The sequence below is a fragment of the Anas acuta genome, chromosome 6, assembly GCF_963932015.1.
Source record: "Anas acuta chromosome 6, bAnaAcu1.1, whole genome shotgun sequence".
NCBI lineage: Eukaryota > Metazoa > Chordata > Aves > Anseriformes > Anatidae > Anas > Anas acuta.
Window position 1 is genome coordinate 9339710 of NC_088984.1, and position 17410 is coordinate 9357119.

The following is a 17410-nucleotide window of genomic DNA, read 5'->3' on the forward strand; positions in this document are numbered from 1 at the left end:
TTCATGAAAAGGATTATATGATATATTCACAAGTCACAGCAGAGGACTGCTTCTGATGACCCAGAAGCTCCAGGAATCCTGTCTCCACTGTTCACTGGCAGCTGTATTTTAAATCATGACTTATATTTCATCTTTAAATTAGAAAAATTTAAAAAGGCCTGCTCAATCATAAGAAAATTCATGTCCAATTCTTTTCCAGTCCACACTATGTAGCCATGTCAATTTTTATGAAGAAAGAATAAAACACTTTACGTTTTCCTCAGCTGAAAAATACTATTGCAAGCTACCCTTAAAATCATCATCATGTTGAAACCCAACAGATAAAGTGTCAGGTCTTCCACATGTCTGTCAATTTACAGATCTCAGAAATATTTGTGCTACACAATAAATAGATGACAATTTTAGAATTTATGAATACATTTCATTTATTCTTATTAAAATTTTAAGTATTTTATGTAGTTAAACAACCAACTGTCCCCTTAGAGTGAACACTGTAAATAACTATTAATATTTTGTTTTTATTCTAAGCATTGATCAAAGACAAGTGTGTAGCGTAGCTCTTTTATATTTCCATTGAAAGATGCTAAACCATAGCACTGAAGTTCATGTTTCCTTATGCTGATTGAAGAGCAGACAACATTTACAAAAAATGAATAATATTTGCATAGCCAATGAACATCTAATAATATTCAGTAAGACATGTAATGTCAAATTTGCATGAGATATTATCTTTTATAAACAGCTAATGTCTCCCTCATTATCCCCTTCATGAATCTGTTGAGGGTTTTTTTTTTTCATTTTTAAGTGTCTCATAATTTTCATTTGATAGGTTATAAAAATAACAACCTGATTTGGATATTAGCTTAAAATGTTAATCACATGTACGCAGTTCAGATTGGATTTGATATAAATCAGTGCTATCAGAATTTATGCACACTACAATAAGATGCCTCCCATTTTAAAGCATTCACACTACCAACTTTGCATAGTAAGAAAAAGTTTGATCAGAAATTATGAATATTAGGATGAGTAGATGCTCCTAAGTCTGCTTCATGCACAAAGAATACATTTGTTTCAGACAACAATTTCTCTGTGATTAATGCTAATTAACTTTACACTCTGGATTAGTTTTCTATATAGCAATGAGCAGTCACGCTATTACTTGAAGTCTCAGGCTTACACTCAGTGGACCTTTATCTCGTTCAGTTTTATGAAAGGAATTGGCAGCTTTCACTTCATACTGTTTTGCAGATTAACACTGAGCAGGCCATTTTTCTTTCTCTGTTTGAAAACAGAGCAAGATACTTTGCTCACATTCATAAACTGTGAGTGAACAGAGAGGGCTCTATTCTGCCCACCCTCACCAGGTCCAGGCTGGTATAACTTGGCACTAGTACAGTGACTTCTAACTTACCCTTTTGTACTGCAAGTAGGATACCAACTTCTGGGATCTCTCTCAGCTGAAGCTGGATGGAGCGTGCACAAAACAGTTTGCAATATAATGAATGGCTTCAGCAGACAGCCCTTGTTATTGCCTGCAAGACTAAATGAGCTCACCCCAGTCGTTCACTGTATTTCAGATATTTCCTATAAGTATAGGAGTTTAGATAATATCTATTAACTTAACCTTCTTTGTATATATGTCTGTATATATATATATATGCAGCTAAAGCAGCTAAATACATATATATGCAGCTAAGCAGCTAAAATCATATATTAAACTCATGCACATTTACAGTAACAAGCTCCAATAGAAGATGGATTGTGTATTCCTGAAAGTAGGTATTACTGTTAATTTTAAATTTATTCATATCTGAAACAATGCTTTCTTTGTAAGAGTCCCACGTCTGTTCTCACACAAATTACTGATGTGATTAAAATGATTTTTCATACTTTTTTTTTTCCTCAGAATAACTGAGAAACCTGATGCAGAAAAATCAGGTTATTTTTTACTCATTTTTTATGCTTCCCAGCTGAATCCCCAGCCTCACGGATTCATTCGAAAATGTGACTGCTCATGTGCAAGTTGACTCCACAGACTTTCTCCCAATCTATCACATCCCGAAGACTTCAGATGCACAGCACTCGCACAGCTCAGGCAGAACAAGCTCTGTGCTCCTCCAGCACGGTGGTTATGGCTGGTGGAAGTTTGCACAGAAGCACGTGCATCATTTTATGCCTCGATTTTGCCATTTATAAAGCAGATTCCCTTAGTGCAGACCCCTATTTAGAGATAAGGGCTAATGCTTTATTTATGCGTTCTCTCTCAACTGACTACAAAACTTTCTTCTTGATTGAACCCTATAAATAGCCACTCATGCCTAACTTCAGTGAGAGGTTATTTCTTATAAGTATGAAGAATGCAGTAAATTAGTTTCATCCCTTCATTTTCAAACTCCAGTTGAATAGTTGGAAAGGAGACAATGGCACTGCTCTTTCAGACTGAGGCAGGTATCTTGCCCCTGGTTTCTATTTCTGTATTTCTTCAATATTCTTTCACTGTTGTTGCCTGAAGTGCATAAATCATTCACGTATCAAATCATCATAACAGAGACCAAAATGCATTTTATGAAGCCAGGAAGCCCTCAAGGATAGCACAGGGGGTTAAATGAGCACTTTTGTTCAGCTTGTTGCTTTGATCCACCAGGGACCTTGCCGTGGGCTCTGGCAGCAGTGATGCGTGGCTCATGCCGTGACGCACCTACCGACTGGCAGAAAGCAACGTCTCATCCTACTCCATGAGATTTAACTCAGAAGGATAGACAAAGCCAAATATTAATAATGGCAGAAGAGAATAAATAACTCTATGTTCCCATCTGCTGAGCCTTTCTAATTTCTGACCCCACATTTGGGAGTTAGGATACCGCCAAGTCTTGTGAGCAGCTGTGGCTGATGCACCAGAACTAACCCTATCTCTGCAGAAGGGCTCATTTGTACCCTTCCCAGAGCATCTTATGGTCTGGGTAAGTAGACAAGGAGGCCAGACCCCAAACTTTTGCATGTTGGCAGTCAGCACAGGTATTTCTTGTGTAGAGATGGCTGCTGGAGTTGGAGGCAACTTGTAGAAAGATTTCCCTGAAGCTGGAAGGGACAGAGGCTTCTGACATCCAGCACACCAGGAGGAGTGGCACCTTTCCACAACCTCCACTCAGCACTTGCATACACGTCCTTGCAATGAAGACAGGTTATATCAGGAGAAAAAAAAAAAAAAAAAGCAGGTGTACCACAGCTGCAAGAGGCAGAATCGTCAAGAAGGGGCTGGCAACTCAGGCTCAAACAGTATTTCTAGACAAATGGATGAGGTCACCACGTTGTACATTCCTCTGTTCACATAAAAATCAGCACGAACCACCGACAGACAGATTGTGAGAGGTTCGAGGGCACAGTGATTCCCTCACAGGAGGGTGGAGATGTTTCACAGAGGGTCAACGAGCACCAGATTCAACATCATGTTTAATCAGAACATCTGGTGCTTGTGTATGTTCTTGAGGATGGTGATGGGACTGGCCTGGGCAAAGCCTTCAGAGCTGCCCCATATGGTGTTACATGCTGTTGCTGCTGCAGTATCTGGAGACAGGGGTAAAAGTCTCCAGCTTTACTTTCTCCCTGACTTTCTCTGACTTCCTCTGCCTGACAAGTGCGTGATTCAGGTCCACTCTTGACAGCAACTTAAAACTAAACATAACACTTATTCTACTGAATCATGGTACATTTTACCTTCAGATGAAAATATCTCAAGCAACACTAATTTTGAGAGCTATCTCCCTACAATGAAAATGGGATAAACAAGAAGAGAAATGATATCAAAACAAACCTGAAGTATGCAAACACACAGGAATGGTTTATATCTTCCAAAGCTTTGGCAGATGTACATTTATTCTGAGTAAATGATAGACCTGCATATATTTCAGGCAAAACAAGAAAAAAGGAGAGAACATCAATATTTATTTTGCTTCTCCAAGAATTCCTGGTTATTAAAGTTAGTGCTGTGTCTGTCAATCACAGGTTCAAGTCTTATTTGTGCAAATTCAAGTTTACAAATCTGCTTTCCCTATGATAAATTAAAACTTGGAGTGAAACAGAAAGGAGACAGTGAACTGCTGGAGTCACTGTGGAAAGCAATCTGTGCAGTGTGGGCACAACTTTTAATCATAGGCAGTAGAAGTGAAAGAAGAAAAACAGTCCACAAATGCTAATTAGAGATGATCAGCTCAGCCTTTCATAGGCATGTGCATAACTGCAGTTGCATACAGTTCAGTGAGGCTCCCCAGGTCCCAACATCTTGCATACAGGCTGGACCTAAGACGTACAACCCGCAGCAGTCTGGCTGGCTTGAAAATAAAGCCTCACGTCAGTAAATCCACTCTAATCTAAGTCCTGGAGAAGCCAATGGAAAAGCTCACGTTGAGATTTCTCATTCAACCTGATGGTCCTCGGAGTAAGTCCTTGTTTATGCTCATATCACAGCAGCACATTTTCAGGCTGTTTTTCTTTTACACAGGAGATTTTTTTCAGTCTTCAATAGAAGCGAGGTTGGGCCAAATACCTGTAATGACTGATCCTGTAACTAGTCTCAGTGAACACAAAGCCATTCACATCTGGTGACACATGCACACGACTGAGCTAATTGGTACAGGATTCTGTTTAGAGTTGCAGACTCTCCACTTTTATTTGAAAGTTTTAAAAGGTATTTATTAGCTACAGAGAGGAAAAAATATTCTCGATTAGCAAGACAGTGCGACGACATCATTTCTGAGCTCACAATAAGCTGCTGTCAACTCTTGCAGAGCACACAAAATAGAAGTGGGTTTTACAGCCTGTCACCATCTCCTGACAGGCAGTTAAGGCACTTGTAATAATCAAAACAAGACTCCTTTATGGGCTCTAATTTCTCCCCAGGATACACTACAAGATGACAGTCTTCAGCTAGTTCACAACTAGATGATGTTTTTTCTCCCAGCGTAAAAATTGAGCACCTTCCCAGAGACTACCAGAGAGCTGAGCTCTCCTTCAGACTCTTTTTTCCAAGGCTGACAGGTAACACTGGGGATCCTGAGCTCTGTTTGACTTGGGAAAGGTTTGCATTGCTCCCCCCTCAGAGATCTTGAGCAGCAGCTGTTCCTGGAAGCAGGCACTTCCCTGCTGATTGTGTTACAAGAAACACCCACCAGATTACCCAGCAGGGTCCCCTTTAGGCTCTGTGCTAGAAAACTATTTCTGAATCAGTAACAAGAATTTGGGGAAAAAGACCACTCGTAACCCCCAGGTTCTTATTCCAGGAGTAGCCAAGTGCTAACAAAGCCTAAAGATGGAGATGGGTGTTTGAGATGTTAGCATCAGTTTGGAGCACACATTGAAATCACTTGTGAACAGGTGAAAACAGCAAACCACCTAACTACAGTCCTAAGGTAGCTAAATGAGGCAGATTGAAAGTGAGGACTTCAGACACATTTAATGAGGGAATGTTGATGCTTCCAGACCTACTGGCCAGATGGTCCTATTTCTACAGAGCCCAAGGATGGAAAAACGTAAAAGCCTCCAGGTGTCTACTGTACATTTCAATCTGTGATAATATTCAAGAGATGACAACTCTGATAAATTAAAACCCCAGGAGGCAAAGCCAAAAACAAAGAGAATTTACAGAGAAGATATAATTTATGCAGTGACTTATGGAAACAAAATAGCAATTAAAGCAGCTTCCTACAGAAGAACTGTAGTCCATTTATTTAATCCCAAGAATTTTATTTATTTTTAACTGCTAATCTGGGAGTAACTTATTTGCTAGCCTTCATCATTACTCAAGTTTCCTTTTTCCATTTGACTTGCACCACCTGTTTTCTCCACTGTTAATGCCAGTTATGTTGCATAATAATATATTATTTACACTTGGTACTAAAATCATGATGAACTTTGATCACAAACCTGGGTGAACCATAATTTGGGCATATAACATCTTAACACCAGTTTAGACAGCTGTGATTTGCTGATTTCAGTTTAGCTGAAACAGTTTTCATCAGGAATGCTTTTCCATTTTTTTTTTTTTTTTTTAAATTTACAAGAAAAAGGTTATTGCTTTCTTGATTGAAGATAACATGCCTGAGCTATGACATACCTTAAACCAACTAATGTAAGTAAGGTGCTCTGAAACAAGAGATTTATTTTCCTCAACTAGGCAAAGAAACACATTATTGAACTTTTTAAAAATACCCATGTGGGTAATCTTATTACAACTTCGGTGCTCTCTAGTTTCAATACAGCAAGGTTTTATGGCATATCACATTTGTACCATACATCTTTTTGTTTAAATTCTGAAGTTCTCCAAGAACAGGAGGTTCTTTATTTTTCATATTTAGCTATATTTTAATATACTGAGATTTTTTATCACCCAGTAGCAGAGCTGTTGCCATACAAATACTCACTAAAGGTACGATGCTGCTACCAACAGTATTCAGGTAAGGCACTTGAAACACAAGACATTTAACTAGCAATGTAACAAAATTAAAAAAAAAAAAAAAAGTTTAAGAAAAGCTACAATATAAATGTATCCAGATAGGAAATGAAACTTAGGTGAATTCACACCAAAACACAGGGTCACTAGTACCGGGGTGTTTTCAAAATCCCCTGCTTTTTGTGAAATAGTATTTTTATTAGTAACAGCTCAACCTAAACCATGATTTTTATTTATTTTTTTTTTGAGACTTGGTGATTAGACTTGTTTTCTCAAAGTTAAAATCCTACTGTGTTTGCTTTGGAAGTTCTAGAGTCTGAAGAGTATAATCCCTGAAAACATATCTTCCTGCATTAGCTGGAAACCTGAAACAACAGTTGCTGAGACCATTCAGTAGCAGCAATCTCCCAAATCTGTTAATTCTTTAAACAACATCATCAGCTAATCCACTGCACATCAAAGTACAAAAATCTCAGAAAGTTCTTAAGTAATCAGTCTAGAAGCCTGCTCAGAGACAAATATAATAAATCTATTAGGTCCAAACAACCTAGAAACCTTATCCCAAGCAGTATTCTAAACCAGAAAGAAATGGGACTAAGAGCTTTTACAAGTGTCCCAAGCAGGGCAACCCTGACCTCACAAACCCGTTGAGGAAACTAAACACTTAGCATATATAAATACATTTTATCACCAGAACTGCAAAATTCTTAATAAAGCTATATCATTATCATTAGACATTCAGAATTTAAGCTACTGGCTAACAAAAGAACAAATCAGTGATGTTATTGGGTACTAAATGTATCTCCATTTTCAGTGAGAATAGGAAAAAAAAGGAGAAAGGGGCTTGGCATCCCTCAACAATGAATTATTGGGCTATATGGCAATAAACCTAGCACTTAGGTTGTAAAAGGAATTGTAAATGGAACCACAAGACCCTGATTTATGTACTAGATAGATCCTGGTTTGATATCTAGATTAATTCTTTAATAAAGATGTTATCCATCACTGAAAAAGACCTGCCTTGGTTGTTTATTTGCCTATCATGAACAAAGAGTGTTAATTATGTTGTTTCATTTATAGTAGGCCTTCCCTAATATTTACAGTCTGCCACATTGCAGTGTCTTATACAGGAAATATTATATTTTCAATTGAAACTGACTTATTAAATTGATTTTTTTGTCATTGTAAGCTATATATTGTATTCCCACTTGCACTGCTACAGAATACAAATGGGAAAAAAATTAAACGTGTACTTAATTTTACTGTAAAAAAAAAAAGTTGTATATTCTTTCAATCATCAATAAAAAGAACATCACTACAAACAAAATAAAGCTAAGGATTAGTTTCAAGAGTATCAAAATATCATTAACTGTTCTGAAAACATTTCTGCATGTAATGGTATAAGTATCAAATTGAGACATTTTGGCCTGTTTTCTATTACCTTGAATAGAAATGTCATCACAAGAGCAGTCCTTACACATTCCTACCTTATATTTATTTTATTTGTAGGTCCTCTTTGAGGACAAATCTGCTACAAAAGTTAGATTAAGAGTTGGATTCATTTGATCACAAAGTGGAAGGTGATCTGATGCTACTTTTGACTTTTCCCATACTGTAACTGAATGCATTGACAACAACAAAAAAAATAAAATAAAATAAAATAAAATAAAATAAAAAAACACCCCACCCACCCCCACATCCAAGCTTTCCAAGAAAAACTAAGTCAGTTGTAATGAAGCTCAAGCCTCCAGAGATTTACCAACTCCCGACTAGAATGCAACTTTAGTTTTGATACTAAAGCTATATACTAGTGGTTTGAATTATAGATTATGTCTATTGCAAAGACATAACCTATTTTTCAAAGGAGTTCAGTATAAGTACAATTTGTTGCGTGAAATAGCAGCCGGAAGCCTAATTATGTAACATTCACACTCACATTCAGCCTTGACCAAATACCGCTGAAACTAACGAGCACCTTCCATTGATTTTAGAAAGTTCTGCATTACATCCATACTCATTTCCTTCCGACCAATAAAGTGGTGGCATTTTCTCAATATTCTTTTGCAGCCTTCCTTGTTTGCTTCCCCTGTGATCACTACAATCTCTAAAAGTAAAATAAAAGATAAAAAAAAAAAAAAAAAAAAGGAAGGAAGATAATACTTTTGCAATACTTCTGTATCCTTGAATCCAATTTCTGACAGTTACCTATACTGTCATTTTATTGTTGTAATGAAGTAGCCAGTCTTTAAGATTTCTTTGTCTGATACCTGTAGATTAGAAATACCATGATGACAAAAAAAAAAAAAAAAAAAAAGTTCTAGCAATACTCAGGTTTAGAAAACAGAAGAAAAACTTGGATCACCACTTTTTTTTTTTTTTCCAATTTCATCTGCAAACAGAAAATGTAAGCACTAAGCCTGATTAAAAATCAAATATCAAACCCTGAAGTTTCTTGAGTCTCTGCAGCTCAGCGTTGGCTTAAAAATGTGTTGGACAAGTGTTCAGATATAGTGAGTTATTTTTTCCTATTTCTATCTTGTAATACTAAAAGCTGCATTTCTTTATCACTGTAGTGCTAGCTTCATCTAAAAATGTTATTCTTATTCCTTCCCTGGTTGTCCAGATTATGTCCTAATTTACATTTTCATTCTTTTAGCTTTGAACCCATAGTACATTGTTGTATTTTGTTGTTGGATTTTGTTTGTTTGTTTTATCCCCAAGTAAGCCAGCAAAGCAGTACCTAGAACTTTTAGTAAAATCTACTTCATAAAAAAAATATGCTTTTCATTTACAGCTCAAAATCCATAAAGACTTTTTTTTCACCTGAATATATTGGGATGCCCATTATAATTTGATCATCCTCTTCACGTACTTCTATTTCCTTTCGAGCACACCTCTTTCTCTGAAAGAAATTCCAGTCAGTGGCCATGTAGTCCTGATTGAAACATGCACCAGCCTGACCTTTTAATTTTGTGTTCATTTACTTTAGAGATAACAGAAGACCAATGTTAATGTTTTGTAGCTGGACACCTGTATGTTGTCAATTTTCCTTTAATACCCAGTGGTAAAAAGTGCTTATCTGATGCTCAACCTATACTCACACTATCCAAAGTGTTTTTGCTTCTGATTTACATGATTAACTTATTTAATGAGGCAGAAAGAAGGTCTCATCCATTGTAGTTAGTCACAAGTAATGCAGTACTGAATAAACAGTAACAGCACATTAATCTCTCTGACTTTTCATTATTATCCACTAACCGGAATACATTTGTACCTGCTTTCATGGTTAAATGCACTTGTTTTCCGCTTTTAAAAAGGAAAGAAAAAAAGCGACCCCAAAATTATGACAGCAACTATTAAGAACTGCACTTTAAATACTGAAGAAAGTACATCAGAGCCCAAGAAGTGCAGTTTGTGTGCAGCCATCTGTTAGAGGTCATGCAGACACCTGACATCATTAGGGAAGTTTAGGAAAGGAGAGCTTATGAAAAAAACTCACCCATAGGTAGGGGAGCACACTCATCAGGGCTCTCTCTCTTCTTCTTTATGTAGGAGTAAAATAACTATGGATGAATAAAAGGTCATGGTTTCCTATGTGGGGGACAGAAGTCCATCATTTTTACCCACGCACAAATGTGTGGGGTATGCCTGCCCCTTACAGCTGGGTGCCCATGCTGGCATCCTCCCACACAAAATCAGTTTCATCAGAGGAGGAAACCATAATTATGTATTGCCTACCAATTTTTTTGCCAAGGAGGTAAAATACACAGACATGAAGGCAACTGGTTGAGCCTGTCAACACTGCTGTGTTAGAACAATTTCAAAGCACAACCTACATGTAGTTCCCAGTCAAAAGATCACTTATGTAGGCTGATAACTCACAGATTTTGCCCCAACTACCATATCCCAGCACAGAATAGACATGGCCCAAAGAAGTGCGATGACAGTAAAACCCCTTTCATTACAATCTTGGCTGTAAAACAATTTTTTTCCTCTGTTATGAGACACTTTATCTCTGGGAGCTGCCCTGTGTCAGGAGGACTGGTACATCAATATTAAGAAGTCATGCACTGCAAACACTGTCTGGCACAGCAAGACGTTGTGCACAAACAGAACAAGAAATTCCAGCAGCACTCCTGAAAAATAAACCCTTCTGACTTATCCATGTCCTCTCAGTGAAACCAGTACCAAAGTCAGACTGCTCACACATATTAAATGCTGTTTTTTTTGCCTCCCAGCATGTCTGTAACAAATGAAGATGATATAAAGTTCTTTCCAATGACCTGCACCAACAAGAAACCTCTTTTTATTGCAGAAGCCCTGTTATTAAGACACCATTGTCTAAAAGAGGTGATGAAGATATGAGTGAGAAACTATCTCCAGAGGAACACTGACAAAAGGTACAGAAATTTCTAAATGTAGAAAACCAACAGAAGAAAAACTTAGGAGACAGGACGAAAAACCTGCCAAGAAAGACATTGGGATGTTTTTGTTTCTTTCCTAAACACATTGCAATAATACACGTCTATGATGAAGCAGAACGGTAACACTTTGAATAATAACAGAGAGGGATGAAGAATTCTGTATTTCCCATCTGTATTTGGAAAGAAGATGAGCACACCTCTCACTTCACTAGCAATCAAAGTACACAGCAGACATCTACTTGGGATAGCTTCTGAGTCACTTGTACTCAAAACTTATAGCTCAATAAATCTTGAGGCTTCACATGTACTCCGGAAGACTAGAAAGCCATGTAGTTGAAATAGTTTTGTAAAATATCTGACCTAAACATTCTTAGTAGGAAATAACCCAAAGACAAAGAACTGGCTGGCTATATGAGATAACTTCTTTTTGAATTCTGTATCAGAAGCAGATTGAGGGGAGGGAATAGGGGGGGGGGGGGGCGGGAAGTTTTATAAGGAAAAGCAGAAGTTGTTTGTAATCAAGATGTTTTTAAACAATTTAGAAACAGAGTCAATGCTGGTAAAATCCACCGATGATGCAAAGAACAAACAGGTAAACATCAAGGGCAGGGCAGTCATAAGAGTAAACATGAACTGCTTGATAAGCTGGCAGTATTTAGGGAAGATTCATCTTAACATAGCTGAATGTTGTGTCATATGCAATGATCACCTTCACAAAATAAAGGGTTAGATCCCTGAAAGGGAGCAGGGGGAAATTTATACTGTGCTAACAAGTCAATGTGAGCAGCCACCATGATAATAGTTGTTAAAAAATGGTAATTACTAAATGTGTATGAATAGGAAGGTATTTTTGATTCTGGAAAAAAATGGTTATAGACCCGATATCAACTATTTTTACATTAAAAATTTTAAAAGCTGTACACTGCAGGCAAGAAAGAACATCTTACAGTTGAAGGTAGAGGATTTTAAACTTACGAAAAGACAAGTGGAAGGAGACTTCATTAGAGGGTGCACGTGTTGCTCCAGAAGAAAAACTGTTGGTACTTATACAGAGCTCTGTATATTGCTCTGTATAAGTACATTAAAGGAGGCTGTAGTGAGGTGGGGGTTGGCCTGTTCTCCCAAGTGCCTGGTGACAGGACGAGGGGGAATGGGCTAAAGTTGCGCCAGGGGAGTTTTAGGTTAGATGTTAGGAAGAATTTCTTTATTGAAAGGGTTGTTAGGCACTGGAACGGGCTGCCCAGGGCGGTGGTGGAGTCACCATCCCTGGAGGTCTTTAAAAGAGGTTTAGATGTAGAGCTTACGGATATGGTTTAGTGGGGACTGTTAGTGTTAGGTCAGAGGTTGGACTCGATGATCTTGAAGTCTCTTCCAACCTAGAGATTCTGTGTGTACTGAAAGACTGCCTAATCCAGTTGTGAAGCCAGCGTAATAGCCAGTGTTTGAAAGCTAAGCCAGAGAAACTGAAATGATGCACATATTTTAAAAGTGAGGGATTAGACAGTTGAGCAAACAAAGAATGACTGGTTCTCTGTCAGCAACTGCTGGACTGTGTTATTCTGGTAGTGTTTTTTTTCCCCTCTCTGACCACAGATTCCACTCTGGAACTAGGAAAATGAGCTGATAACTTTATTTTCCACTGGAAAACGTTTATTCAAGAAGGTCCTCACCAGCGTTAATCAATTCAGGGATTACACTACACACAAAGTTCCCCAAAGTTGAGCACAGGATTGTTTATAACAAGGAAAATAAAAAAGTATATCTACTAAAATAAAATATTCAAAAATTTATATCTGTCACATACCCAGGAGTACATAACCAGCTGGTATTATCAGATTATGCAGCTGCTCTTTTTGTTCAAGAAATATAATGTATGCCTCTGTCTTAAGCTTCTAAATTCATTCCCTGTGGATGACCTGAGGAAGAGTGTGCTCATGAAATCAGCAAACCAAAGAACCACACAGTGCACAATAACCCTGACTGCATTGCAGAACAATAAATCTAAATTAACCTTAACTTCATAGTATTCCAACAAAACTGTGTATTCATTTCTGATTTGGAAAAGCTTCGCCAGTGACCTTGTATTTTTCTCATATTCTTGCTCAATCATTCAAAACAAAACTATTTGCAGCTCTAATATCCCATATATTAAAATAGTGTTAGATACCGAAGAGATTTCATATGGTGGAGTATCTCAATGCTTTTGCAGTATTCATAGGGAGACTGGAATTAGAAATAAAATGAATGGAATAATTTTCCATAAAAGATGTTTGATCAAACTGAAAACGTCTTGCAATGAAAATGGAGAAAAGGAATAACTTTGATCTTGTGAAGAAAGCAGAAAGGTTTCTTCAGCAGTTTTTTTTTGAAGAATTTTGATTGTTTACATTTATATTTACATACAAACAGGATAAACACAAATGGAAGCAATTAACATACACACACAAAAAGTTAAGGTACTTGACCCAATAAAGCTTCACATTATTATTTACAAAGAAATTTCACATCAACATTATCTGTTATCTTCATGAGACTTCTTTAAATGATGACAAAAATCTTCTTAAGGCAACCTTTGTAAAAAAGATAGCCTAGACCATGTTTATATCACAGATAAGTATGAACTATGATATCCACCTATATGTATCTTCCATTCTCTCCATGCTCGTCAGATCACGTGTTGCCACTACACTTGCACACTGATCTTACAGATCTTTATTAATAAAGAGTTCTTGTTATGTATTGGCTACCTAAATAATTACATCTCCACAGTGTAGAAAAAAAAAAAAATCACATGCTGGATCTTCTATTTACCTCACCGAGTCCACACAATCCACAAACCAATATGCCAGGGTGATGTGCAGGCATCTAAACAGAGTTGCTCTTTTACTCCCACATTAACATTCATTCTCCCATGGCAATGCCAAATACCCTACAACCAGCTGTGCTAACATGCAATGCACATACACACTACTAAGTTAGATATTTTTCCCTCCTAAAATTATTAATTTCTTAGAAACGTGAAGAAATAATTTCAGGACAGAAATGCAATACTAAAAAGTTTCTTCAATTGCTCTCCCATGGTTATACCATGCAAAACCGTAAGGTGTTCCAGTACAGTGATACTGAACACTGCCTTTGTTATATTTACAAAGAGATCACTAATACTAGGATTATAAATTCAGCATATAATATAGTCACTAGGATACATTTTCAAGGGAAATTTTGGTAACTGTGTACCATCACTTTACATTGACAGTTAGGGGAAAATCAGCAAATAGAAATTAATGTCATCCAACAGGTGAATATCAACTATTTACTGCTATAACACACAAATTCGGTGAAAATAAATTCCTGCGCATGCTTTCTCTTTTGCTCCAATATTCCACTTTCTAACAATACAGGATAGGAAGAGTTTGTTCCAAAATAACTGAGGTCAAAGACAAACAAACAAACACAGAAACAAGAAAGAAACAACAAGCAGATAAAGTAGAACACAACAAGGTACACTCAACAGAAATAAGCATAGAGACAAAACAGACTAAAAAATTAGGATCAAAGCTGAGATTAACACAATCCACAAGTCCCGTTTCCTTAGACTGCCATATCTATGAAGCAGGCTCACTCTTCAGTTGATGCAAGCTGTGTTTATGAAAACCCAAGCACTATGCAGCCTGTTAAACTGGCACATGCACCTGTAGCATTCTTTGCAGAGCAAAGAGACTTTCCTTTGTTGCATGTGCTTGTGATTAACACTTTACTTGCTCCTTCTACACTGCAAAAGATTGAGCTTTAGGGACAGAGCCAGGCACGAGGATTAACAGACACACACAAATTACGTTGGCACACACGTGAATGAAGCTCATCTCTGCCTTTGCTTATTCTTTTCTCTCATCTATTGCCACGTGGCAGGTCAGAGGGTTCTGTATGCCCACGAAATCTGAAACACCCCAGCACTGGAGTTCCTGCTGAAGCCACAAAACCACCTGGGTTCTTTTATACTTAATTAATGCTCCACTTACCATTAGAGGCCAAGAACTACCCAGTAAGAACTATTTATTTCAGTTATCACAGCTGCCCCTGATCCACCTCCATAGTCTTTCATCCATTTACTGATTTGGAATAAATGTCTCTACACTTGAAAGAAAAATAAATTTCCCCTCAAAAAAATCAAAGCCAACCAAGTAACAGTAACAACAGCAGAACTTTCTGACACTCAGAGATGTAACGATCCACCTTTTTGTGATTATTCCGGTATCCAAGGAAAGAAAAAGGAAACATACAGGAAAAAAAATAATCAAAATTCATTCCAGTGCTGCATTAGATACAGAGTACCCAGACATGATACAGTTATTATGTGCAACCATTTCAATTACAAAAACTGCTAAAGCATGTAATTTGACAGCCACTTCATACAGCATCTCTTTAGCTGATCTGACAATAAGGATCAGGGCTTCCAGATTAAGTGTCAACTTCCCAATTGCCTCTGAATGCTAACATTTACTTAAAAATCTATTTTTCCATTTTAATTGCATTATATCCACATGCTAAATCTGAGTTTCTTTCGATGACAAGCATCATAACCCAAATGTGCCACTAAAATAAGTTATTTAAAATATACACTATCTGCAATGTGTTTTGAACCTGTATTTATGTTCTTTACAACACTAGATCATTTTTTTTTATGTTGCAACATGTTGTGTATTGCTTAAAAATTAATGAATATTATGACAGCAGAAGTGTTATCATGAAAATTGTTTACTCTTTGGAATTTTAAGAGTACTCAAAAGCCTGGTTAGCATTAGTTTCTGTAAATTAATTTTTAAATCTGATAATAATCGTCAAGGTGTATGGCAGAAGAGCTTTCACGATGTGACACCTAATTACAACACAATCTTAGCTATCAAGCATATTAAAAAATATCACAGATTCCCAACCAATGTGTTTAATTCAACGCCACCAAAAAAAAAGAAAAATCACTTAGTAGGTTTAACTTAATACTATTCAGACCAACATAAATCACTTTTTCCTCTTTCCCCACAACCCACAGTTTCACATACATTTGTGTATGTGAATATATGGACTATCTCAAGTGATCAGTGGAAGTAGTATTAGGCAGTAGCAGCCTGAAATATTCAGATATGTTCCATAGAAAACACCTTCCCAACAAGAGATCACATAATGCAGCACTTTGTTTTCCAAAATATCTTTTTTCCTAAACATTTCACAGTATCTTCAGCAGAAAACTTTCCTTTGATCATTGTCTCAACAGCAGGGATTTGTCTGCATATATTTCATGGGACAATACAGCTGTTCATAGTTTCTATAACTAAGGCCACATTTATCAAGCAATACCAGATTTCTTGGCGTAAGTCAAATTATTATAGCTTTAAAACATCTACTTACCTCTCAGCTACAGAATACAGTATCAGTCTTTATCTAACGCCCTTTAATTATACTGGTGAAACTAAAGGGAGGACTGATGCATTTTTATTTCATTTTAGTTTTGCTGATTTAAAAAAATAAGAACACTTCAGAAATCATTATAAGAACAAAATACCAAGACAAATATGTGAACAAAATATCAACATTAAGACAAAAATTAGATAAACTATTATGTTTATAATAACTATGAATATGAAAAACTTCTGCATTAGCAACTGATGGGGATTTAAACTTCAATTTCATGAAATAAATAGCTTGATCCTAAAACAAACGAAGAAGATCATGCAGAAAATTCTTCCTATGTGCAAATTTTTGTGGAGAGAAAGAGCAGGGAAGGAGCAGACCACATCTGCCTTTTCTCTGATTTTTTTTTTGAAATCTGTATTAGGTGCCCAGAGAGCCTCCATCAAACAACTGAGGAACTTTGTATTTCTATTGTGTGAGTGCTGATAGTTTACTGCAAGTTGTGCAATCATTCCTCGTTCACTAGAAATAGAACATGCAACATCACGTGAACCAAATCTATCGGCCAAAATTAAGAGTTTGGAGCAATGAAACATTTTGAGGGGCTTGTTCTGCTGTTTAACCCTAAAAATTTATCTCCTTCCAGAGAGTCTTTGCTACTCCAATTTCTCTTGGTCAGGCATCTACCTCACTGTCTATTATTCCCCTCTTCCATCTCAACACTCCTTTGACATTTATTGCTATCTTCCAGTTCACCTGGAGTCTCTTCTAATATTATTCAGTGTTATTTGATACTTCAGCCCTCCTTGTTCACTTGGTAACTTCATTCACACACAGTGTTATATTTACAGTACTATCTTTGTATCACAGACTCACAAATCCAACTCTCTACTCGCTTTACTTTCCATCTGATTCCAAATAGTTCCAGCACCACTCATTTTCTGCATGTCAAACCACAACATTTACCTCTCACTTCTTTTAAAAGCTTCCTTGCACTGTCTTGTTTGCTTCAACTGGAAATCATGCTGCTTAAGCATATACTCTCAGGTTCTTTCTGATATCCTACTCTCCCTCCTTCTTCCTGACATGCTTTCTTTAATTAGCTCTGGTTGCTGCTAAGCACACACAGCTG

The 17410-nt window shown here is 37.0% G+C and overlaps 1 protein-coding gene across 4 annotated transcripts in view; it reads right to left on the minus strand.

The window, feature by feature from the left end:
* Positions 1-17410, minus strand: part of DPP10 (dipeptidyl peptidase like 10) — a 471329-nt gene that overhangs the window by 277454 nt on the left and 176465 nt on the right. Inside the window, exon 1 of one of the 4 annotated variants that reach the window (XM_068687297.1) lies at positions 17245-17371. The exons of 2 other annotated variants lie outside the window; for them this stretch is intronic. Coding sequence is in view for 1 of the 2 variants with exons in the window: in XM_068687294.1 (XP_068543395.1) it covers positions 17175-17240 (66 nt within the window). In the remaining variant the exon portion in view is untranslated. Of the gene's footprint in view, positions 1-17174; positions 17372-17410 lie in introns of those variants that run through there. One more of the 4 variants, XM_068687294.1, reaches the window with a different exon arrangement.